The sequence below is a fragment of the Toxotes jaculatrix genome, chromosome 18 (assembly GCF_017976425.1).
Source record: "Toxotes jaculatrix isolate fToxJac2 chromosome 18, fToxJac2.pri, whole genome shotgun sequence".
Taxonomy (NCBI): Eukaryota; Metazoa; Chordata; class Actinopteri; family Toxotidae; genus Toxotes; species Toxotes jaculatrix.
The window spans coordinates 1,153,590-1,176,473 of NC_054411.1; the positions used below are offsets into that span (position 1 = coordinate 1,153,590).

Here is a 22,884-nt window from a genome sequence, read left to right on the forward strand (position 1 = left end):
TTTTAAAAAGCTTCTCCAGAGAAAGACAGAACCATGGTAGCAGTTATGTCAAGTTTTCAGTTTTTCTTTGAACCACCATCAGGAGCAGGTAGAGGTGACAGACGACTGTAAGTCGATACCAGGTGTGTCATACGATTTATTCTTAAAAGGAGGGCTTTTATTTTCAAGCTTTTGACCGGATGTAGCATTTAGTTGTTTCCCGCTTGGCACCGCGGATTCCCACGTTGGAATCAACTCGCGGCGTTACCGGTTGCTAGGCAACAAGAGGTGAGTCAGGCTGCGTTCACGGAATGGGCAGAAGTGCCGCCTTTCCTGAGCACAGAAACAGTTGTTCCCTGTTTTCTGCTGCTCTTTGTGAACCACGCTCTGTATTATGAAACACCGCTTTGGTTCATTTCGGAAAAGCACACAGCTAATGTTCAAAATAACATTTTATTGATAATAAAAACAAGCAAGCAAAGGTTCGGGTGCCATTCTTAATTACTACATTCAAGTATAAAATCATCTTCCAAGTACACATGCATTTCCCTTAATATCCTTGAGATTGATTGCATCCATTGCAGTCACAACATGAAACACGTGAGCAAACCCAAACCCTCATGTTTTATTTGGCAATAAATTACCTAGATTATATACTGTAATTCATAAACTGACACTTTAAACAAAAGATAAAAAAAACTACAGCATCTAAGATACAGCTCTGCGTTGCCCTTTCCTACCACATCACATCAAGCTGTCAGGAAAAGACAGCGTGTAAAGGCCTGTGTTCAGCACTGTGTTGGTTTGGCATCAGATCAGTTTAAAATGAGTGACTGTTCCTCAGTGGGTAATGATGCTGGTAATTCAACAGAAAAGGAAGCGTCTGCAGCCTCGTTGGCAGCTCTGTGACGCTGCAATGCTCATTGTAAAGGAACCACACAGAAAGATGAACACGGCGGTGCGTAGTTTGTTTTCAGTGAAGGTAAAAACCGACGGAGTAAAGGTCTTTGGTAACTTATTTCAGGAGGGTTTATCATGCTGTGAGCATGAACATGTTGTGTGTGGCAGTACTACAGAGTTCTGTTGTTTGGCCACATGCAGGCAGACAGGTCGGCACATTCCACTGATTTTAAAATTAAGATTAATTTCTTCATCGTGATTGGTCCTTAATGCTCCAGGGTCTGTCTGTGTTACAAACAGGTTGAGAGGAGTTTAAAAGATGCAGACATTTACCAGACAGGGAGGGTTTGACAGATGCATTATGGGAACTGTAGGAACCAGGGTTTTTGGACCCTGACCTGCAGTTTCTTCCTGATTTACCATCACGTTGTTTCACATGTCCCCTTGAAACACATTCGATCAAAGAGAAAAAAACAGCACAAACCAAACAGATCCGCTTAATTTCATCTGAACTAAATGCTGTCACCCACTTTCAATTATGAGAAGTTTCTTGGAATGCAGAGTCACGGGTCGTCTTTAAGACGCCCCAGATCTTATTACGGCTAAACCTATTATGTATCACAGGGTGCATGATGAGGGAATATCCAGATGAGAAAAACAGCATAAGAAAAGTGTGAGGACAAAAACGGATTTCACTCTCAAACAAAAGTTAAAGGACAGGGTTCAGTTTCTTGATAATGTTTCCCTTTAAACTGCTCCACTCCCACTTCCTGTGATGTCATTAAGTCAAAGTCACTGTCACACAGCCAAAGCTGAAAAAGGCTTGGCTGGTAAACGACTTGAGATTTCAGAGCATTTGTTGTTAAAGTCCTTTTTGAGGTTGCCATCACCCTGTGACTGCAGCAGCAGTGGAGACACAACACACCTGCTTCATGTGGACTTATCAGAGATGTATGGAGCCCAGGAGCAGCTGTTCGGTCTCTAGGCTGAATCTGTGTGCAGAGCAAGCTTTTGAGAGTGCAGGAGGTGTCCCACAAGAGAGTGGAAGACCTTTGAAAGGATCAGGCTGGGATGGTTTAATTCACATCATCATCGAATCCCACGAAAAGCCAAAAACCAGTAATGTGTCCCGGTGTGTGTTCAGACAACGTGTCTGTGGCTCTCAGCTCCGAGCCTGAAGACTTAAATCTTTAAAAACACCTCACCAATATACAGTTTGGTTTTTGTGTCATTTTTTGTGTGTGGGACTGAGTCAGAATAAAACTACAGTGTGTGTGTGTTCATGGTGATGAACACACACACACACACACACACTGAGTGGAGGTTCTGGTCTTTTCGTGGGATTTGATGAGGAAAAAGAAAAACCAGATTTATCTGCACATGCAGCCAGAGCAGCTGCAAACATTAAAACCTGCAGCTGGTTCACAACAAAGTCAGCGTTACTCCTCAGGACCTCTCAGTACAGGCACTCGCAGTGGGCCCATTATTTTATATCATTGCTGAAAGGCCTTGAATGAAAAGTGCTCGATACTTCATTAACAAATCTCTACCCGTCATGCCAAGTATGTCATCGTGTTTTGTTCAGACTGATTACAAAGCTGTGCGCACAAAATGATGAAGGAAAGGCCTGGAAAGAAACAAAATGAGGTATATCTGGTGTGCACACAGTACCTCCTCATGCCTTTTGATTTAGTACAGATAAATGTTGAGATGGAGATGAACGTCTGACTCTGGCTCTCCCGCAGCCACGGCCAGGCTCCACACAGACCGGGTCGCTCTGGAAAAAACAAACATACCACAGTGTGAGTCTCTGTTAGCAGAGGCTGGGATACCTGTGCAGAGCCGAACATCTCCAGCTGTGCCCTCCTCATCCTCACCGGAAACAGATCAGATGCTGTCGTAGTCCGATTCCCGCCTGTTGGACTCGGCCACCCACTCGGCCACGAAGAAGGACATCGAGCCCAGAAAACCTACCAGGACCAGGATGAGCAGCTGCCAGTGCAGCAGCAGGTAGTTACTGTAGAAGAAGGCCAGAGCGGCCATGATGGACTGCGGAGGAAGTGATACATGAATGAAACTTAAAGGGAAATATCGTCTTCCACATTTTATTTTCACTGCTGTAACTCAACGTGTGTCACTGTCGCAGCGTGCCGGATTTAAACGTCACCTGGATGAACTTGAAGACGGCGAAGGCGGGAGCGCTGTTGTTCCGGAACATGAAGCCAATGATGCTGAGAAGCTGAGTGTTGAAGCAGCTGTCGCCCAAACCGAGCAGGAAGCTGCAGAGGAACGCCACGCCGACACTGAACCGCAAACATCAACACAAACATCACAGTTAACAAGAGGCGCCTGGACTGCGGCTGTACAACCACGTGACAAAAGAAGGAGCGTGTGCACAGTACAAGTAGTTTGTCTTCAGTGTTATTTACTCAAAAATAAGTCAGTGAATGAGCACGAAGCTCCTTCTCCAGATGTCCAGAGTGAATTTTCTTTTTATCTGAAATGTTTAGGATGTACAAGATTCAAACATTTCGTTTTACTTACTAATTGCAGTGTGAACTCCCACAAGTTTAAGAGCACACGCAGCACAGGCCATGATGAAATGTGACAGTTCTGGTTCAGACAGCAGTAAAGAGGAGCTCTGGATTAAAGCCAGTCTGAACCGAGCGGAGTTCTTCGTACCTGGGGCTGATGTAGGCCTGCAGGTCTGTTCCTGCCTCCGGGGCCAGAGGAGCGTCGCTGGCAATGTTCAGGAAAATCAGGTAAAAGGCAACGTAGTGAGTGATGAGCCCCAGCAGCACCACCGGGTTCCTCCCAAACCGGTTGCTCTTGTTCAGCATCCCAAACACGCCCCCTCCTGGCCAGACAGAGCAGAAGCAGGAAGAGTAATTAACCTGCAGCCTCGTGACTCTCTTCAGGTGGTTTCCTGGTTCTCTCTGCAGCTCATGTGACAAACCGCATCATAAATGAAGGGTAGGAAAGGACACGGCTCAGAGGACTCACCTAGGATCTCGCCTAAGCCAATGAAAATCCCAGAGATGCCGATCAAACTCTTTGCATCTTGGCCAAACCGCGTCATGGCTCCGATACACGTCCCGTACACCCCGCTGTAAAAGGTGAGCTCCAAGCCTGATGGAGCACACAGAGCAGCTTGCATGACTTCAGACTCAGGTACATCCTCCACATCCATCCACCACACACCTCATTCTTACTTCACCCACCTGTGTATCCTATGGAGATGCTCAGCAGCAGCATCTCTTTGGTGACAAATATCTTACACGCTTGGACTGTGAACAAAAAGGCGGCTGTTAACACACGACACAGTTCTGTTGCTCAAATGGTTAAAACCTCATGAAGCGTTTATTCTGGAAAACTCACCAAAAGCGTCCAGAGCTTGTGAGCAGAGGCCTGCGCGAGGTGAGCTGCAAGGAGGAAACACACAGCAGCGGCAAAATGAGACGCCTGCCATCCACTGACAGGGGTCAAATGATGGTACTGATACAGATAAGACTAGAACTTCTCTGTCTTAAAGGACTCTGTCCCCCCACCTTTCACAGGACCATATTTTTTCTAGGACATTTTCACCTTTTGACTCATCCCCAAACTGGACTCGGTTGCTCCGGCAACTGAATCACAGCAGTTTCAAAGAAAAATGTAGGAAAGACGACAAAGGATAGCGTTTACAGTTAAAGGTCACCTGTCTCGTCCTGCACTGTTCCCATAAAAAATACTGTTTCTGCTCCAGGAGGGACGACCTTCTGTCTCCCATCCGTCTTTAAAAAACATATTATCCAGCACAATTCCAGTCTACTTTCCACAATCTTTACTTTTTTTTGTGGAAATCTTAATTAAAAAATGTCGAGGCTGAAGAAGGTGTTGACACGACAGATATCAATAATCAGTGGCCAGTTCCAGGCCCCCTGTGCAGCTCTGGGCCTCCTGAAACACTCAGAAATCCCCCTGTGTGCTTTGCATCGCACTGTTAGAAACTTAGAAAACATTTTTTATACCGTTCTAAGAATCCATTGGCTTCTAGTCATTTTAGTCCAGTAGTTGCAGAGTTACATTGCTGCTATGAAGTAATTAGGGTTGGTTTTTCTCTGATTCCAGGGTCTAAGGACAGATCATGGCGTCACATGCTGCACAGATCGTAAAACTCCTTCAGGAACATTTGTGATGTTGGGTTTTATATATAACATTTGACTTGATAAAGTGTCTCCAGGACTTTTTGCTCAGTTTCCTAACTTTCCAGGACTTTTCCATGACTCAGAAGTGACATACAGACAAACTGCCAGGTTTTCCAGGACTCTCCAGGAAATCCTGAAAATAAACAATATGGCTCCTCCTTCCCTCAGTCCTTTTACTAAATCAAACCTCAACTGAAAATCCACCTGAGAGATCTTCTCCTGCTCAGGAGGAAAAGTAGCTGTGGCCAGAATTCCTCCACTAAATTAAAGGAGTGTGCTCGGGGTCATGTGCTCCTGTTCATCTGTGCTGGTGCAAATAATGTCGAGCTATTTTACAGTAAAACGTTGGTGCTCTTATTGTATTTTACTGTCTTCTCGTGCTGTATTATATGATATTATGCTCCTTTATAGCACTGATATGTTTTATTGTGCAGTATTATTGCACAGCACTGTCTTCTTGTACTGTGTGGAATGATACTGACTTTAGGGTAAGTCAGGCATATTTTCAGAAATGTAACCAATGTTCATCGCCTCAGTGAAGTAAACGAATCAGTAAACTCACACAGCTGTGGAGCTGTCCGTGGATTCGGCCTGCAGCAGCGACTCCGACGCCTCAGAGGAAGAGGATTCAGGGTCAGGCTTCCGGATCAGAAAGAAGAGGAAGCAGCCGACCAGGCTGATCACCGTGAGAGAGATGAACACCGTCTGACGGTCTTTGTCTGAGACACACAACATGAGTCACACTCTTAAAATTAAACCTCTCATGAGAAGTCAGCACAGGAACTTCTAACCTATGAATAGCAATAAACTCATGAAGCACAGAAGAGGCAGAGATTTCCCACCTGTTATGTGAACATGTCCGTGCCAGGCACAGTATATGTAGAGGTTTCCAAAGAATAAGCTGCAGGGAGACAAAGGGAGTTCTTCAGTGGCTGCTGTACAGTTGAAAAAACACAGCTCTCCATAAAACTCAGCTAGACTTAAGTGCATGCTGGGAAAAAGCTTTCACCTGAACTGCAGGAGCGCCCAAAATATTCCACTGTTTCTTCCAATGGTGTGGTCAGAGGAGTTGATGGCGAGCACATTTCCCTGAGCCGTCCACAGCACTAGAGAGCAAAAATGAAAAGGTCAACACACATACAAGCAACAGAGGACTAGTTCCCGAGTGAAAAAGGTTGTTGGATAACGTCGTGTTACCTGCTGCTCCTATTCCAACCAACACAGACGCAGTGTAGAAGCTCCAAGTGTACGGGTAAATGAACATAGCAATGTAGCCGCTGTAGAAAACAATTTGAAAACTCATTAGAGGAACGATTTAGCATGGGAAAAGTGGGGGCAGGGAAAGTGTTAGTCAGTGTGCGCTTACCTGTAGAAAAGGCCACTGATGAACATCGATAACTGTGGTCCAATGACAGTCACCACTGAAGGAGCGATCAGGTTGGATGCAGAGAAGACGCCGTAGATGATGGCCATGCTGAGTGACAGACAGCAGCACAGTTAATGTGTGTGGTAAAGGACTCTGCTCAGGTGTGATTTAAACAAATGAATTTCAATTCATTCACTTAAGACAAAACAAGTTTGCAAACAAAAGTACACTTAGATTCATTTACACAAACATAAACCACCTAAAAATGGAAAAATGAGCATCACAAAGACCAGAGGTGGAATCTAACGACACCTGGCAATAAAAAACACAGAACATTTCATGGTTCCAGCTTCTGCTTTTTCTTTAAATTCTTTTCATTTATTTTCCATAACTTTGAGAATTGGACTTTTACATGGACAAAACAAACACTGAAGGTCTCACTTTCTCATTCTGGGTAGTTGTGATAGATAAAACCAGTTCCAACTCGACCAGCTAAAACAGTAAAAACCTAATTTTACATACACTATAACATGGATAGGATATTTCCTGAAATCCAGACTTACTGCTACACACTGAACTCAGAGTAAACCTTGTTCCCTAAAACGGTTTGCCCAAGATTCGATTATCTTTCAGGGATTTCTGAGCGCGATTGATTTGATTATAGAAGGTCCAACGTCTGTGTCGACGCTGGCAAAGTCTTCAAGTCAATGAAACCACAGCTCTACCACTCAGCCTAACATCTGTACACATACTGCGTGCTGCAGCATCAGTGGAATATAATGTAACACAGTCAGTGCATGTGGCCGTTTACCTCGTGTATCCGCTGCCATGGAACTCAGTGCTGTTGAAGCTCTTGATCACTGTTTGCTGTAAAGACGAAGAAAGATGACTGAGGAATGACAGTCTGGGTTTTCTTATCTTAGGTGATATGTGATCAGTCTGGAATGTGCATCAGTAAATACAACCTACCTCTATATTGCCACATGTTTGAAAAGCAGTGAACATAAACATAAAGCCGAAGCCTAGGATAATGATGTTTAAAAGCCTCTTCCCCTCTGGACTCATTTTGGATGCTGTTTGCCAGTTGCTTCAGGAAGTGAGTACAAAAAAAATCTACTGGAATCAACAATGCATCTGAGAACAGAAGGACAAGAAGAAGTACCAATCAGACAAGTGATGTCCAAGAAACTTTAATGCACTCATTTTAACACTACTTGGTGAGAAATAAAGTACTTTCCTCTCTTTCAACCAAACTCCTTTCAAAAAACTGTTATTTTATAACAAACACATACGCACTTAAAACAGTGTGAGGAATAATAAATGATACCCAACATTTATGACTTGACAACATACAATAATTACTTCGGCCATTAATAAGTCACATAGAAACAACTTCATTACGCTAAAATAACAACTTTTAGAACTGATTTTCACAGCTCGCCGCCTCCCATTTCGATGTGTTCTGGTGGAGTTAAACTGCCTTAAAAGAAGTGTTGTTGGGTTAATGTATTATATATTATGTCAAATTATAAACTGGGTCGTTTGGATTACCATAAGACATGAATGTATGTTCTATCAGATATTATGTCGGACTGTGAGCAAAGGAGCATTTAGGTGAAGGGTTGTCTAAAGGCGGTTTGTCTTCGGTGTTCGATTTTTAAGAAGAGGAGGAAAGGATCGAGACAACTGCTGATCCCAAGAGACAGATGTGTCTTTTCGTATGTGTAATGTCAAGCTTAGGAAAACAACTTACCCAGCAGTGCCGAAGCCGTGTAAGCTAACCCTGGCTGCTGCTCTTTGTGCGGACTCAGTGTGTTTTCAGTAGCATAGTTAGCTATTTGTGGACCGTCCGATATCCTCTGCCATTCGTCTTCTCCGTGTGCTAAACGAACTTTAACATGATGGTTTACGACGTGGAACCGATTCTCTGAAGCACTTCCACAGCACCGGTAAACAGGACCGAAACTCGAAAGGGCTGTCATGTGAATGAATCAGCTGACTAGTTAGCTTAGTTGCGTTTTTAGCATGAACTCGCAGATATGCAAACGCTATGTACAGGGGAACGTTACTCGCAGCGAATCTGCTTAGACCAATCCAGTTTTGTCTTGTTTGTTTACGGAAACTGTTTTCTATTTCAGGGCGGCTGTTCAGTAATAAACACCGTACAAAGACAGGCGAAAAGACCACTACATCTAAATAATATTTTATGAATAATAAGTGATTTCTTGTTTTAAAAACACACAGGAACTGTTCGTCTTTGGGGTAACGCTATAGCTAGCAAGCTAGCTAATTAGCACAACAAGTTAAAATGCACAACTTCCGGTCAAAACATTAAAATGTACTAAGTACACCGAAATATAATGAATCAATGTGGAAAAAAACTCCCTGAAAAATAAGTGTTTTTTCCAACGAGTACGAAAGACAAACAAAAATAAGTTCACAGATTAGATTAAAGTGTAACGTCAAGATCATTTAAAACCAGTCAAATTACAGTTATACAAACAAACAATACATTAAAGAATAAAATAAAGAAGAGCCGGGGTAGAGCATATAGGTCTTACCAACAATTGCATAATTAAATAAAAACACCAAAAACAGCTTAACCAGACAAGGAAAAGGGGGATTCGTGTTACACATGTGGATATATAACATGGTCATACGTATGATATGACTAATCAGGTAGAATTTGTACAGTAAATAAATAGTTTTATATTGTTTGCTCACTTATTTTGAAAATAAAATTAACTTAATTCCACAAGAGGGCGGCGACGTGACAAACATGATTCTGAGGAGCAGCAACTTTGTGCTGTAGAAGAAGAAGAAGTTCACCTCGCTGGTTCGGGGCAGCGGACGGACCCGAGCTGGAACCGGCGGCTGGTGATCGTGTGACTGGCCATCTTCAAACCCAGCAGGCGGAGTGATCCGAGTAAACACACACTCTGTCTGTGGTCTCCGGACTTTTACAGGCAGATCGTATCGTAACCGAGATATAAAGTGTTTTGAGGAGGGCTGCCAGGCCTCGCAGGTTAATCACCATGAGTTACGGTAGGCCACCGCCGGACGTCGACGGCATGACTTCCCTCAAAGTGGACAACCTCACCTACCGCACATCGCCCGAAACCCTCCGGCGTGTGTTCGAGAAGTATGGCCGGGTAGGGGACGTCTACATTCCCCGAGACCGCTACACTAAAGAAAGCCGGGGTTTCGCTTTTGTGCGGTTCCACGACAAACGGGACGCAGAAGATGCGATGGACGCCATGGACGGTGCGCTCCTGGATGGACGGGAGCTGCGGGTTCAGATGGCCCGGTACGGCAGACCTCCTGACTCCCACTACGGTGGAGGGAGGCGAGGAGGACCGACGCGGAGATACGGGGGACGCCGAAGCAGAAGGTAAGAATAAGTACTGGCCGTTTGTTAGAAAGTTTGTGTTGGACGAACATAGATACCGGACTCCACAAACTAGCAAGATCCAGTCTGCTGATTAAATATCTGTGCGCAGGTCACAGTTCATTCAGTGCAGATCCAGCTGTTTTCATGCTGTAGATGATAACTGAACCCACTGAATGTATCCAGCTGTTCCCCCAGCCCCAGACGCAGGAGACGCAGCAGATCCCGAAGCAGGAGCCGCTCTCGTTCCCGGAGCCGATCCCGCTCCAGCAGGTCCAGGTCCCGGTCCTACTCCAGATCCAAGTCCCACTCTCCCAGGAGCAAGAAGACCAAGGCCAAGTCCCATTCACATTCCAGATCAAGATCCAGGTCCCGGTCAAAGTCTAGGTCGAGAAGCCGTACCCCTTCCTCCAAAAGAGGGTCTAGATCTAGGTCTAAAAGCCTGCCCAAGTCAGCAGCAGAAAATGGAGGCCAAACCCCGTAGAGCTCAGGACAACAGCAGCAGGTGAGTTTTGATGAGATGTTGATCTTAAACAAACACAAAGTTTTGTTTCCAGTGTTGGTCCCTGAGGTCCAGACAGTCCAGCATTAGGTGTATGGTGAGCTGCCCGCAGGCCGCCTGCTGCTGTTGCTGAGGGTTTCTGTGCAGCAGGGTGGAGGCAGTCAGTGTTGGGGTACGTCTGTCTGTCAGCCCTCTGGCATTAATTGTCTTCCAATTGTCCTATAGGAGATCCCCAAAACACTCCGGCCTCACAGGTTCCCACGAAGCAACATAATGTCTTTCCTGCCTGAAAGAAAGAAGCATCAAATCCACACATTTCAGGATGTTGGGTCACTTCAACAATTAATGGATTGTCAGAATGGATATTTGAAATGGTTGAAAAGTAACACAAAAAAAGGCAGGAAGGTATATCTGACTTCAAAGTAACAATCAATCAGTCAATCAAGAACTGTATTTGTCCCCTGTGGGACAAATACATTTTAAAAAAAGGGTAACTGCTGAAAACAACAAACATTAAATACACACACCGGCCCAGTCCTAGTTGACGTTGTGTTCTAAGGGGTTTGTAAAGAAAAAATGTCCCTAATTTCTGTTTGTTTTGACAGTTTCAGGTGACGACTTCAGACCTTCTCAGACAGAATCCCACACAAGCAACAGTGCCCAGCTGTGAAAGGTTATTACTGTCTTTCATGCTTTGGTCTGTTTTATTTGTTTGGCCTCAGAAAAGCTTTTTGATTTTATTTTCCTTTTAACAACATGTTTCTGATTTTTAAGTTGTGATTTGATGTGGAGAAGATTTTTTGCTCAGACTTGGCTTTCAAACAGGTTCACATGATAATATAAGTGTTCTGCAGCATCTATGTTGGCCCTGTGCTTTCAGTTCCTCTCTCTGCAGCCTGTATCATGAAGCCAGTTCACCTTAGTCTGGCTTTCTTTGGGTGTCCTGGCCTTTCTTAGCCTAACATTTCTGATCCTGGATGCCTTTTATCTTTGACACATGTAATTATCTTAGTGCATTGTCTCAACCTAGTACAATGTAAAAGTGCCCAGTGCAATTCCTAAAGGTCAAAGTTAGCCCAAAGTTAACTGGCTAGCACATTAATGTGGCATCAACATATCAGGACCTAATTGTCAGGGCTTCTTTTTAAACCATCACAAAAAGCCATTTTCTATCTTTCATAACCTGCATGAAGAAATTTTGCTCTTATTGCATTTTTCTAATTGTTTATTAAACTGAAATAATCTCTCAAAAACTTTAAATTAAATTCTCTTTAATTGGAAAAGCAGTGCATTCTAGCCCCTGGGTTAAATATAATCCCAGTAAAATGAGTGGGGATGTACAGTGTGTCTGAACCTCATCAGTCTGAAGGTGTCAGGTCAGATGAGCAGAACTCGTCTCCCTCAGTCATTAGTTTCATTTTACAGGACGTCCTTCACTGGACTCAGACGCAGCGTTGTGTTCTCTTTCGTTTTTGATCCTAATCCTGCTCGTATGTTTTTTTTTGTGCACTAGGCGCAGTTGTGTAGCAGTTGAGTATTGCTGGTTAGCTGTTAAGGTGACGTGTTGCTCTGCTGAGTGCTTGGATGTATCCAGTATTCTCCAGAAAGCCCCTGTGACTGCCAGTGGTACGGTCGCTACAGTCTCACCCTTTGTACAATGAAATGTTTTTCCCATGTGGTTTCATTAAAGATTTGGTGTTTTCACTACAAACGTCTCAGTTCATTTTGCAGTTAATGTTTGTTGACATCTTAAATGAATTCCCGAGCCACACTCCACACCGGTTGGTGGCGGTATTGCACCATCTCGCTGTTTGTCAACCGCAAAAAAAAGGGAAGAAGGGTCGATCTGTCTGAGACGACCCGAGCGTCTTTTCCGATAAAAGGCGAACATCAGAAATAAGAAGTTGTTCATGGAAATGACAGCGACTCTTATCGTCTGTGCTGCGTCCAGAAACTTCGGTAAGTCACTCTGATGAAACTGAGCCGTGAGCGAAGGTGGATGAAGCTAAATAAAATCAATGAAAAAACACACTTTCACCGTCCAGTCCCGGTGTTAACTGTTCATTTGTCCTACACACAATGTGACACACAGTGTTCGTATAAAACCGAACAGGAGGAAGCGTGTGTTTTGTTTCCAGCTCGTAAAGCCGTGGAAACGACGTGGTTGAGGTTTAAATTTGACCGTTATTCCTCCGCCCCCTCCCGGTGTAATAGCACAGGTGAGGGGGGTACAGATGTTATCTAATGCCACGTTCATGTCATACTGTTTAAACCGTAATCACGAGCAGCCAGGTGCAGATAAACGGTTCGTTACGGTGCGTTCACACAGAATCAAGAGCATAAATATATGTATATATATATTCTTCTTTGCAGATTGACCAGGCCAAGCAAACATCACATGGTAACAGCTTAACAACCATGGGCTCCTCTGTTGAACTGAGTGAGGATCTGAAAATGAAGCTGATTGATGCCTACAAAGCAGGTGAAGGCTATAAAAAGATATCAAAGCGCTTCGGGTTCTCAATTTCTACCATCCGGAATGTCATTAAGAAATGGAAGTTAAGGGGAACTGTGGAAGTCAAGCCAAGATCTGGAAGACCAAGAAAAATTTCAGATAAAACTGCGCATCTTCTGGGCAGAAAGGCAACGCAAAACCCCCATATGACTGCAAAGGACCTGCAGGAAGGCTTAGCTGACACAGGAGTGATGGTGCACCCTTCCACTGTGCAGCGCTGCTTGAACAAACAGGGTCTACATAGACGAGTCAGAAGGAAACCTGAGGAGGAGACCTCGTCGGATAAGTCAGCATCTGAAGTCTGTAAAACAACTCCTGGATAAGACAGCAGGCTGTGGTGACAGATGAAGTTAAAACTGAGCTCCTCAGAGGACTTTGACAACGTTGTGTGGAGACATGAGGCAGAGGGTCTCCCCTTCACTGTCCACTGTAAAACACTTTAACTGTACATTCCTTATGATTAATCACCTCATGCTTAGACAAAACTAAAAGGTGAGCTTTGTTGACAACAATATGAGTCAGCAAAAAAAAAGTACAAAAATGTACAAGCTGGGACAACTAGGGCTAACTTAGCTAGCAAACTAGCAAGTAAAGCTGCAGCTGCTGATACATGTAACAATGGGCACATTCTACTATCATTTATTTTTGTTGTTTGTATTTATTTCTTTATTTATGAAGATATAGGGGTTGATGAGGTAACGGGTGTTCAGAAGTTAAAAATGTTCTATGACGTGTATATTTCTTTCAGCCTTCAACCTTCCCCTTTTCCTTCAGCTGGGACAATAAAAGAATTAAATGGAAATGTTTGTCACTAAATCTCTGGATGACATGTACGGCCTAAATATCTAAAACCATTTAAAGGCTGTCTCCTTGCTCCTTCACAGGGTATGAACTTCATAAACAACCTCTACAACAGTGGAATTTTCTCATCCTTTGCAGACCTTTCTTCTAAACAATTTGGCGAGCTCAACTCTGTTTCATTTCTACCACATCATTTTGTTGAAAAACATGTTCCCTCGTTTTTCTAATCGTTCCCTCTGTCTCCTCTAGATGACCTCTTGAAGCTCTAGTCACATCCAAGTTATACACAACTCACTCAGCTAAGCCAACCTGAGCCTACTAGCTTACACCAAGAACATGACACAAGACGAATTTCCCCTTGACGACAGGTGGGATTACACGCTGGGCCTTGAGCACTCATGCTCCATATGTGCACAGCACAAGTTTAATGGCAAATTAGCAAAAATGTGCCCTAACTTTTACAGAGATGTAAAGGCTCTCCTGCTAATCCTTCACACGTGCTTTGGACTTGTTATCTGACTACTGGATTAAGATATCTGTAACTATAAGGGCTCCCTGAAAACATTGTATAATGTAAACAAAGAAATCCATTCCTGTTCACAGACTGAAGCAATAACCTCTGAGCAGTGAATCCTATTGAAGTTTCCCAGAGGTTAATTGTTCTAAAACAAAATAGAACATAAAGAATAATTGTTTTTGAGTATTTTACAAATGCACTAATAAGTTTTGGTCATTTTCCTGTTGTGAAGTTGACTATATTCTGACATGGTGACGTCACCTTTCCAGTAATGTTGAGAACGGGCGTGGCTGCCGAGCACGTCCGATTTGTACGTCAGGGACGAGCTGACGCTGGTTTCGGGGCGGGGCTATAAAGGCTTGTTTTCCAGTCCTCCAACCTCAACGGTCTCCATTTTGTGAGAGCTGTGGTAGTAGAGCCGAGCGTTCTCCCCGCGAAAAGGCGAAAACCAGAAACGACATAAAAGTCAAAGTTAGCCGACGAACCGCTCGCTAACCAAGTTATTATCCGAAAGGAAAGCAAATCTTATCGTATGTCCGCTATCCAGAACCTCCAAACCTTTGGTAAGTGGTTTTTATCAAACGGAACAGTGAGGCAAGGTGGGGGAAGGGCGAGTGCTAGCGAAGCTAACGTTAAGCTTTTAACTTGCGTCGAGGTTTAATTCGCATTGACGGCCATTAGGCTTTTTAATACTTGATATTCAAAATGGCTGGATTATCATTAATATCTTAACTCACCGTTCGATCTTTCATGTACATAGTTGATGATCTCGACTCAAATCAACTAGCTGGTCTCTGCTAGCGTTAAAACGGCCGCCATTAGTCGTACATTTTGCTGCTAACGCATTAGCTTATTCTTAAGGTATGGTGGCTTCGGTGCGGAGATAGTAGTTCTGCTGGGAGAAAAATAGGTTAAGATCTATTTAAATTAGGTATATGGCACTTAGGCTTTGATCCACGTAGTGGAAATGAAAGATAGCGTGTCATGACTTTGCTATTATTCCGAACAGTCGTGTTCGTTGGCTAGGGTACCGCTTAGCAGTGGCTGACAAACGCTGCCAGACCTAGGTAAGCTGTTAAGCTGTATATTTAGCTTGTACGTCTGCGCAGTTCTTCATTTGCAATATGACACTTCCAAAGAGATCTACGAGAGGAAAACTCGGGCAGGATGTGCAGTTGATTTGGCAGCGTTGTCTTTAGAACAGAGGGAGCATGGGCAAAATATGACAAACAGTAATATAGAATGGTAAATGAACTGGTTATGACAGATCATCCATGTACAGTGATGGTATTAGCTCTTCATTAGCTTAACCTTTGTCTTTTAAGCTGTGTTTTATTGTAGTTGCTCTTACAATGCTGTTCCTCTACCCCCTCTCCCTTCCAGACCCCTTTGCTGATGCAACTAAGGGTGATGACCGCCTCCCAGCCGGGACAGAGGACTACATCCACATAAGAATCCAACAGCGGAACGGCAGGAAGACCCTCACCACTGTCCAGGGCATCTCTGCCGACTATGACAAGAAGAAGCTAGTCAAGGCCTTCAAGAAGGTAGTGCCTTTGGGTGGGGTGTTGAAATGCTTTTTATGCATTTCTAGAGTTGTCATCCCTCTAGGCAGACTGGCATTAACACTTAACACATTAATTTTTATTTTATTATTAGCACTGGCTCATTATTTTTGCTCTTTTTGACCCTAACAGAAGTTTGCCTGCAATGGGACAGTGATTGAGCACCCAGAGTATGGTGAAGTGATTCAGCTACAGGGAGACCAGCGCAAGAATATCTGCCAGTTCCTCATTGAGGTAGGTCTTGTATCGTTAAGAAATATCAGGTCGGGCCATGTGGTATATTCCTGCATTGTGGGAAACACTGCAGATTTGGGGACTGCGACACAGGCTAGAGTTCAGAGGTCATTTCATTTATCATCTCTCTTCCATCTTTGCAGATTGACCTGGCCAAGGAGGAGCAGCTCAAAGTCCACGGCTTCTAGAAGCTGCAAATTGGCCCTCTCCCCACCTCTCCCAGAAGACCATTAAACTCCCCCTCCCCTCCCCCTCCTCCTATGTGCTGCTGTTGCTCTTCCTCCCCCCTCTCCCCCCTTGCAGCCCCACCAGCTCCTATTAGCTAACACGTGAATTACCTCTGACAAACATGGGACTCTGTAACACCACCGCCCCCCTACAACACCAGGGGGCAGGCTCGCTCTCACAAAGACACACCACTGCAGCAGCGCCACACAACATCAGGGATGAGTGGTGATGACCCTCCTACACACACTTCCTCCTTCCTTTTCCCCTTATTTCCTTTTTAATTTTTTCTTTTTAGGTCTTGTGCCACAATAAGGAGGCACCGTTTTCATGTAACTTTTTTGTTTTGTACTTCAAGGTGTTTCAATAAAACGATGAGTCTCCATATGTTGGAGTGGAGTGGTGTCATGGGGCATGGGGTGGGGGCTTAGTGTGCTCAGGAGGGCCATAGGTGTTATAACAGTGTTTACTGATGAAGTGGGTGGCTTTAGAAGAGCAAAGCTTGCAGGAGGATGGGGGGGGAGGAGGGGGTTCAATTCATCAATAAGATTTCCCTCTTTTCAGTCTGTTCCCACTGGTGGTGTTTACAAGTCCAGCTGCCTGCTCTCAGATTACAGAGCAGAGATTGTGTGAAGTACTGACTGTGTCCACCCCACCTGGAAATGGTTTTTGTTTTTTTTTAATGGCACATTTTTCTAATTACTTTTTATTGTTTTGCTGCCATTGCAACTTTCAAAACTAAGTGGGTGTTCTCTGGTCTTATTTTGATCAAAGCAAGACCTGTGATGTGGATGGCTGAGTCATTTCATTATGTGATCAGATGAACCCTCTAGAGTGGGCAAATTAAGTCAAATGCTGGTAATCTTTGGCTCAAGTTTGGTCTGATGGGTCTAAGGCTTGGGTGTTTCTAAGTGGTAAAATCAGGTAGTTCTGGATTTACTGGTAAATGAAGTTAGTTTGCTACTCTGGCATTTGACCAGCTGTCTGGTTTGGTAAAAGAACAAACCTGGTACCAAACCTGTGGTTATAGACACTTGAATCTTTAATTTCTTATAATGCAATAATTTATAAATACAAGTTAAGATTTAGTGATGCTGAAGTAATACAGTAAAAATTAAAGCCATGGCCAGGTCACACTGTGCTCCTGTGACTGAAGGTAATGGACAGCAAGTCTGTTTTGCAAAATCCACATATTTGGTTCAATAAAATTTCTGCAGTTGATAAGCCTGTCCTGTTTTGGGTTTTTTTGCCTTGTGTTGTCATTTTTCTAAGGTTTTCCTATATTTCCTGCACATGAAAGAACACTAAGTTGTACTCACACAGCATTTCACATCAGAAGAGCTGAAGTACATCTACACATCTTGTGTTTTTAAACTGGACCACACTGCTGACACACTTGTTACTACATGAGCATGGGGATCATGGGACCAAGTACATTCACTTAAACACTGTACGTTTATAGTTTACACAGTGTACACTGTACAATTTTGAGATTGTTACTTTACCTGGGTATTTCCATTCTGTAATAAAACATTTCTACTCCATGTTTAGTTTGATGACAGTATTGCTCTAAAAATAATTACTGCAGTGCAAAGAATTTTCACCAACCAATAATCTGCCCTCATATATAACGTACTGAACAGAGATCGAAGTGGAGTAAAATGTTAATTCATATATAAAACCAGGAGACCTACAGCTGTGGCTGTGGCAGCTGGCGCTTCAGATGCTCAACGACCCGAAAAACGGTGTTCAGGTGTATTGAGAACTGGTGCTGCTCTGAAAACAAATGGGGATCACACATAGACTGTATAAGACATGGACGTAGCACCCGTGACGTCACCCTTTGGTTTCGGGGAGTCGGTTTTGTGACCAAACCATGGGCATTGGAGCTGCGCCATCTTGGATTTTAGTGGGAGTGTGCTTTCCATATTTGGCGGAGAGGCGGTTACTCTACGGGTCAGCCGGCCGAGAACCCGCCCACTTAGCTCGGAGCAATATTTAATATTTACCGGCTTTCACCGCTGCCTCCATCCACTATCCACTTACAGTTACAGCAGCACACAAACAGCAGCTGCCGCTGACTGACGGAGCTGCTCTGTCCATGCAATGTCGGACTTTTTAAACAGAAAAATGAGACCAAATAAAATTGTAGCCTAGTATTCACACAATAAACGGACTCTGAGAGCACGGAACACACCGCAGCAGCGTTCCTAACATTAGCTGCTCCGGTCCTCTGTATCAGCAGCAACCTGAAATCAGCAATTAAGTCAAAAGCCAAAGCAATTAGCAAAATATGCTAATACATGCTAATTAGTGCAAACATCCAGGTAAAATAGTGAGAAATTTACTTACCGAAAAAACTGCAGCACAGACTCCTTCGACGGTCGGTTAGTACATTCTACACTACAACAAGCCATACTGTCACAGAAACCTATCCGAACATTGACAAACAAACACGGACACTGCAGCCCCTGTTAACCGCAGGAGGCCTCTGGATATAGCCGCCTAGCCCAGCCGATGCTTTAGCAAAGAGCTAACTGCCAGTGCGTGACTGTTTTTTTTAGGCTGTAAAGTTGGCTATTTTAACATGGGGGTCAATGGAGAATTGCTCACTCCTGGAGCCCTTGTATCGCCCTCCCTTGGGATCACAGCAAATCCTGATCTGATTCACGGTGACTTCAGAGAGTCTTCAAACCCCTTCCTTCTTTTCACACGTGATTGTGTAGTTTTAATTTTAGATGGATAACATTTCCATTTTTACCGCTCTACCTACGCTCAGTAACCCACGACGACAATGTGAAAACACGTTTTTAGAAATATTTACCAAAAAAAACCCTTAAGTCTCTCACTTAGAAAAGTTTTCATGAGTTCATTGTGATCATCACCCCATGTCCGCGTTATCCCTGCCATGCGCCTATTTTGTCCCTTCCAGGGATCCTTCTGACTCCATGGTAACGCAGCAGCCGCCATAAGCTAACCTGGATTGTTTGCCATAGCAGGCAGTAGAATCACATCTTTTTCTACTATGAACAATAAAAAACAAAAAACGTGACTTCACTTTAAATCTACCAGCGCTGATATCTGTGACACATTAAAGGAAACAGGGCCACACTGAACGGTAAGATGTTAGCAGTGTATTCTTTCTTCCATTTTACCAAACTGCTGTTAGCTTCGCTATCGCCATCTGGAGTTTATGTTTGTTTTTCTATTTTTTTTTACATTTTACAGTGACGAGCATTTAACTCGTCACTGCAAGTACTTTCCATACTTGAATCCATTTTACTACTAACAGCTACTTTATTTGTACTAATTTCGATGGAAAGCACATTTACTTGAATGTTACACCTAATTTGAGGTACTTGTACTTTACTTGAATATTTACATTTTAAGCCACTTTCTTCTTCTGCTCCGCTTCATTTATCTGACTGCTTCAGTTTCTTTATAACTTTTCAAAGTAAGATTTTTACGTACAAACTATATGAAGAGTTTTTTCTGTTGTACATTCAGCTGCCCAACAGTAAATACAAGTACAGCTGAAATTATTAGTCAATAAACAGAAAATAAATTAGCAACTGTTTTGATAATGGTTTAAGTCAATTTTCATATCAAAATACCAGGTTTTCAAATGTGAGAATTTGATACGTTTCTCTTTTTTTCATGATAGTAAACTAAACATCTTTGGGTTTTTCACTGTTGAACTGAAAACGAAAATAAACATGGGCTTTTCAGAAGCCTAGATAACAGTCAGGTTTTAACACTGTCTGTGTTTTTCCTGTCAGGATTCCCAGAGATGTGAGCCTTGACAAGTAAAGATGTCTTCTCACCAAGAGACAGTGCAAGTAAGAAATCATTCTTGGATATTTTCTCTGAATGCCACAGGTGTAACATCTCCTCAGCTCCGCTCTGTTAGATGCAGTTACATATTTTGTTGGTCCTATTGCTCAGGTGCTGCATATCTGGGAGCTCGCCCTCCCTCTGCCAGCAGTGCTGATCATTACTGTGAGTTTTTACATGGTCGTCCTGGGGATTGGGCTGTGGATCCGATTCTGTCTCAAGGTTGGTGCTGGTAACTCAGGGAGCAGGGAGGAGAGGAGGAGAAGGATATGCAGCATATAAAACATGATACAAACAGGAAGTGGACAATGTTAGAGGGCCAGCATTCAGATTCCAGAACAGTTAGTGGATACTGTGCTCAGCAGATTACAGCTATGATAGGAAATAGAGCACAGCAAGAAGCTGTCATGGTTGGTCATTATTTACACAACAGTCTGCAGAGAATATTTATCCAACATGTATCTGAAGCAGAGTGGAACATTAAACATAGTAATGTGTTAGAAATGGATAATTGTAGACCATAAACAGCAGCAGGTGGGTGGAGCCAGGACCACAGACAGAGAACATGCAGCTCCGGAGCCAGAGACACCTGCAGACAGGTACAGAGACAAAGAGACCAGAGACAAACAAGCACAGGACTACGGGAGAGAGAGGACACAGAGTTAATGACATGTAATAAAGGTTAATAAATGTGACAATGGGTCTGAGGAGAGAAAGAGAGAAGAGGAGAGGTGTGCAAAGGATCATGGGAAGTCCCCCAGCAGCCTAGGGCTTTAGCAGCATAACTAAGGAATGGTTCAGTTGCCTGAGCCAGCCCTACTATGGGCTTTATCCTTAACTATAACAGTACCACCTGGTGGCAAAGCACAAGACAAACCTTACATAACTGAGTCACACCTGTCATTCTTCAGTGTCTTGCTGTTCTGTTGAGTGGTTGAGGGTTGCACTATGGTAGGAGACTCGGGTAGGACTGAAGCATCTAGGGAAAGGGGCAGGGCAAAGGACGAAGGAATTAACACTGCAGATTGTCCTATTTTGATAAAAGCAAAACTTGTTCCATCAGAATCATTTTACAGATGCTGTTGGGTCATCTTGAAAATACAGGGCAGACAGTGCAGAAATGTGTGTGTGATAAAGTGGCTGATTTTTGCCGGTGTCTTCTCTCTTCCTAAGGACCGTTGTTCTTCAGAGTGCGGTGACTGCTGTCCAAACATTTCTATATGTGAGCAGTGCTTTAGACTGGCTGAAATGTGTGACTGTCGCCTGCCAACCATGCGCTCATGTCTGACCAACTCATGCCCTTCTCCTACTGTAAGTCGCCCCCACACTCTCCCTCTCTCAGGATAGGTTTTAGCACATAACCTGAAAAATCAAATCATGTATACGTGACAGTTTTGCAGACTATTTACCAAAATAACATCAGTTTTCTGTCTTACTTAGAGTTCTGTATTAAGATGATTTTTGTGAAAACACTCTACACTAACTCACACTCATATAAATTTAGAAGCAGGAGAGTGTGACACTGTAGTGTGGGCTGAGCATTCATGCTTTTCAGCATCTCACAGTCATAGCTGAAGTGCGTCTTATCAGAAATGTTAATAAGCCAGTACTGTGTTCTAAAATGAGACGTTGCTCTTATCCACTCTTCACACCAGGAGCGTCCTTGCTCCTTGACAAAAAGCTTCATACAGAAAGTTTAAAGACATTATTTTAGTGAACAGTGTTTCTTCTCCTCAGTGAACTGTCTGCTGTGTTTTCCCACAGTGTGTCAAATGGGACTGTGCCTGCACCTGTCAGCCTCCTGAGTGTGAGTCCTGCAACTGTCTCTGCTTTGAGATCAGGATCAAGTAGAAGACCGACTACAAGTACCTTTACGGTCTTTGAGTCCTTTTCGTTAGAGGCCTTTTGTGTGATGACAGCGGAGCCTTCTTTGGTTTGTAGTACTGCATCTACCAGAAGGAAAGTCCTACATGCTCCTGTGTTTACACCAGAATGATCAAGCTGAAGCCCAGACCTGGTTTTACTGATCTGGAGGTGCCTTTTGTTTTGTATATTTTGAGAATGGTTCAATAAGTTGAACCTTAAGGTTGATATTACTCAACATTGTTCTCCCAGACAACAAATCCAATGAAAAAGACCCAAACCAGCAGTGTCTGAGTCTCTCAACACTTTCTGACTTCCCTCCTCTGTCTGTGGCTCTCGGCTCCGAGCCCATTGGTTCATACTGAAGATGTAAAGCTGAAAATCCACCGCACAAATATCTAGTTTCATTTTTAAAGAAGGTCCAGTAATTAGTAACAGCTGTAGTTCACTGTAGTTTTTATCAAACAAACTGAAGGAAACGTTTGTTGGGGACTATTTTCCTCGGTGGATGAATCCATATTTGGATGTATAGTGAGTGTTTCTTCAGGTGCGTGTTCGAGGATCAGTTGATTGCTGGTTTTGGTCTTTTCATGGAATTTGAATCACTTGACTTTAATGCTAGAAAATGTTGTAAATGTAAAAATGAATAAAGTCATTTTATGCTGTTTTTATACACTGTTTTTTCAAAGATTTATTAAATTCTAAAATGTTTGAAAAATCGATTTTGACTCTGATTCCTCAGTTTGAACTAATCTTTGGTTTCTTTGGCCACTCGTGCTTCATTTTTATCAGTCCTGATGAACTTCTGAAAACATTTCGAATGATAGTAAAGAATCTTTTGTTTCCATCATCACGTCCCCTGACAGGTTCAACTTAACTATGTTCTATGTTTATATCTAAATAAAACACATGCAGCTTCACTGAAAATGAAAGGATGATTATAAAAAAAAGGTTTATGAAACAGGGCTGTTTCAGCCATACTGGTGCTGTGACTGCTGAATTGTACTT

The 22,884-nt window shown here is 43.3% G+C and overlaps 4 protein-coding genes across 7 annotated transcripts; 3 read left to right on the plus strand and 1 right to left on the minus strand.

Moving 5' to 3' along the window:
- Positions 1 to 413: 413 nt before the first annotated feature.
- mfsd11 (major facilitator superfamily domain containing 11) lies at positions 414 to 8,427 on the minus strand. Its single transcript, XM_041063254.1, has 15 exons — positions 8,186 to 8,427; positions 7,402 to 7,566; positions 7,244 to 7,299; positions 6,433 to 6,540; positions 6,264 to 6,343; positions 6,076 to 6,172; positions 5,909 to 5,967; positions 5,629 to 5,785; positions 4,258 to 4,301; positions 4,101 to 4,166; positions 3,883 to 4,008; positions 3,562 to 3,736; positions 3,047 to 3,182; positions 2,757 to 2,928; positions 414 to 2,656 (listed from the first exon to the last, which is right to left on the minus strand). The coding sequence occupies exons 2-14, from the start codon at positions 7,495 to 7,497 to the stop codon at positions 2,767 to 2,769; spliced, it is 1,362 nt and encodes a 453-aa protein (XP_040919188.1). The 5' UTR covers positions 7,498 to 7,566; positions 8,186 to 8,427; the 3' UTR covers positions 414 to 2,656; positions 2,757 to 2,766.
- Positions 8,428 to 9,225: 798 nt separating this feature from the next.
- Positions 9,226 to 12,027, plus strand: srsf2b (serine and arginine rich splicing factor 2b). 3 transcript variants are annotated; one of them, XR_005896378.1, is made up of 4 exons: positions 9,226 to 9,823; positions 10,007 to 10,325; positions 10,928 to 10,995; positions 11,836 to 12,027. XR_005896378.1 is itself a non-coding variant. In XM_041063255.1 (3 exons), the coding sequence occupies exons 1-2, from the start codon at positions 9,468 to 9,470 to the stop codon at positions 10,302 to 10,304; spliced, it is 654 nt and encodes a 217-aa protein (XP_040919189.1). In that variant the 5' UTR covers positions 9,227 to 9,467; the 3' UTR covers positions 10,305 to 10,325; positions 10,928 to 12,027. The 3 variants fall into 3 exon arrangements, 2 of the variants coding, with proteins under 2 accessions (XP_040919189.1, XP_040919190.1); XM_041063255.1 differs by having other exon boundaries at positions 9,227 to 9,823; positions 10,928 to 12,027; XM_041063256.1 differs by having other exon boundaries at positions 9,227 to 9,823; positions 10,019 to 10,325; positions 10,928 to 12,027.
- Positions 12,028 to 14,535: 2,508 nt separating this feature from the next.
- On the plus strand, positions 14,536 to 16,564 carry LOC121198945 (eukaryotic translation initiation factor 1b). Its single transcript, XM_041063336.1, has 4 exons — positions 14,536 to 14,718; positions 15,539 to 15,702; positions 15,853 to 15,954; positions 16,098 to 16,564. Exons 1-4 carry the CDS (start codon positions 14,688 to 14,690, stop codon positions 16,140 to 16,142), a joined length of 342 nt encoding a protein of 113 aa, XP_040919270.1. The 5' UTR covers positions 14,536 to 14,687; the 3' UTR covers positions 16,143 to 16,564.
- A 2,577-nt stretch (positions 16,565 to 19,141) lies between these two features.
- Positions 19,142 to 22,588, plus strand: si:ch211-198p11.6. 2 transcript variants are annotated; one of them, XM_041063172.1, is made up of 5 exons: positions 19,142 to 19,297; positions 19,959 to 20,018; positions 20,125 to 20,235; positions 21,187 to 21,324; positions 21,778 to 22,588. In XM_041063172.1, exons 2-5 carry the CDS (start codon positions 19,992 to 19,994, stop codon positions 21,862 to 21,864), a joined length of 363 nt encoding a protein of 120 aa, XP_040919106.1. In that variant the 5' UTR covers positions 19,142 to 19,297; positions 19,959 to 19,991; the 3' UTR covers positions 21,865 to 22,588. The 2 variants fall into 2 exon arrangements, with proteins under 2 accessions (XP_040919106.1, XP_040919107.1); XM_041063173.1 differs by having other exon boundaries at positions 20,125 to 20,178.
- The last annotated feature ends 296 nt before the right edge of the window (positions 22,589 to 22,884 follow it).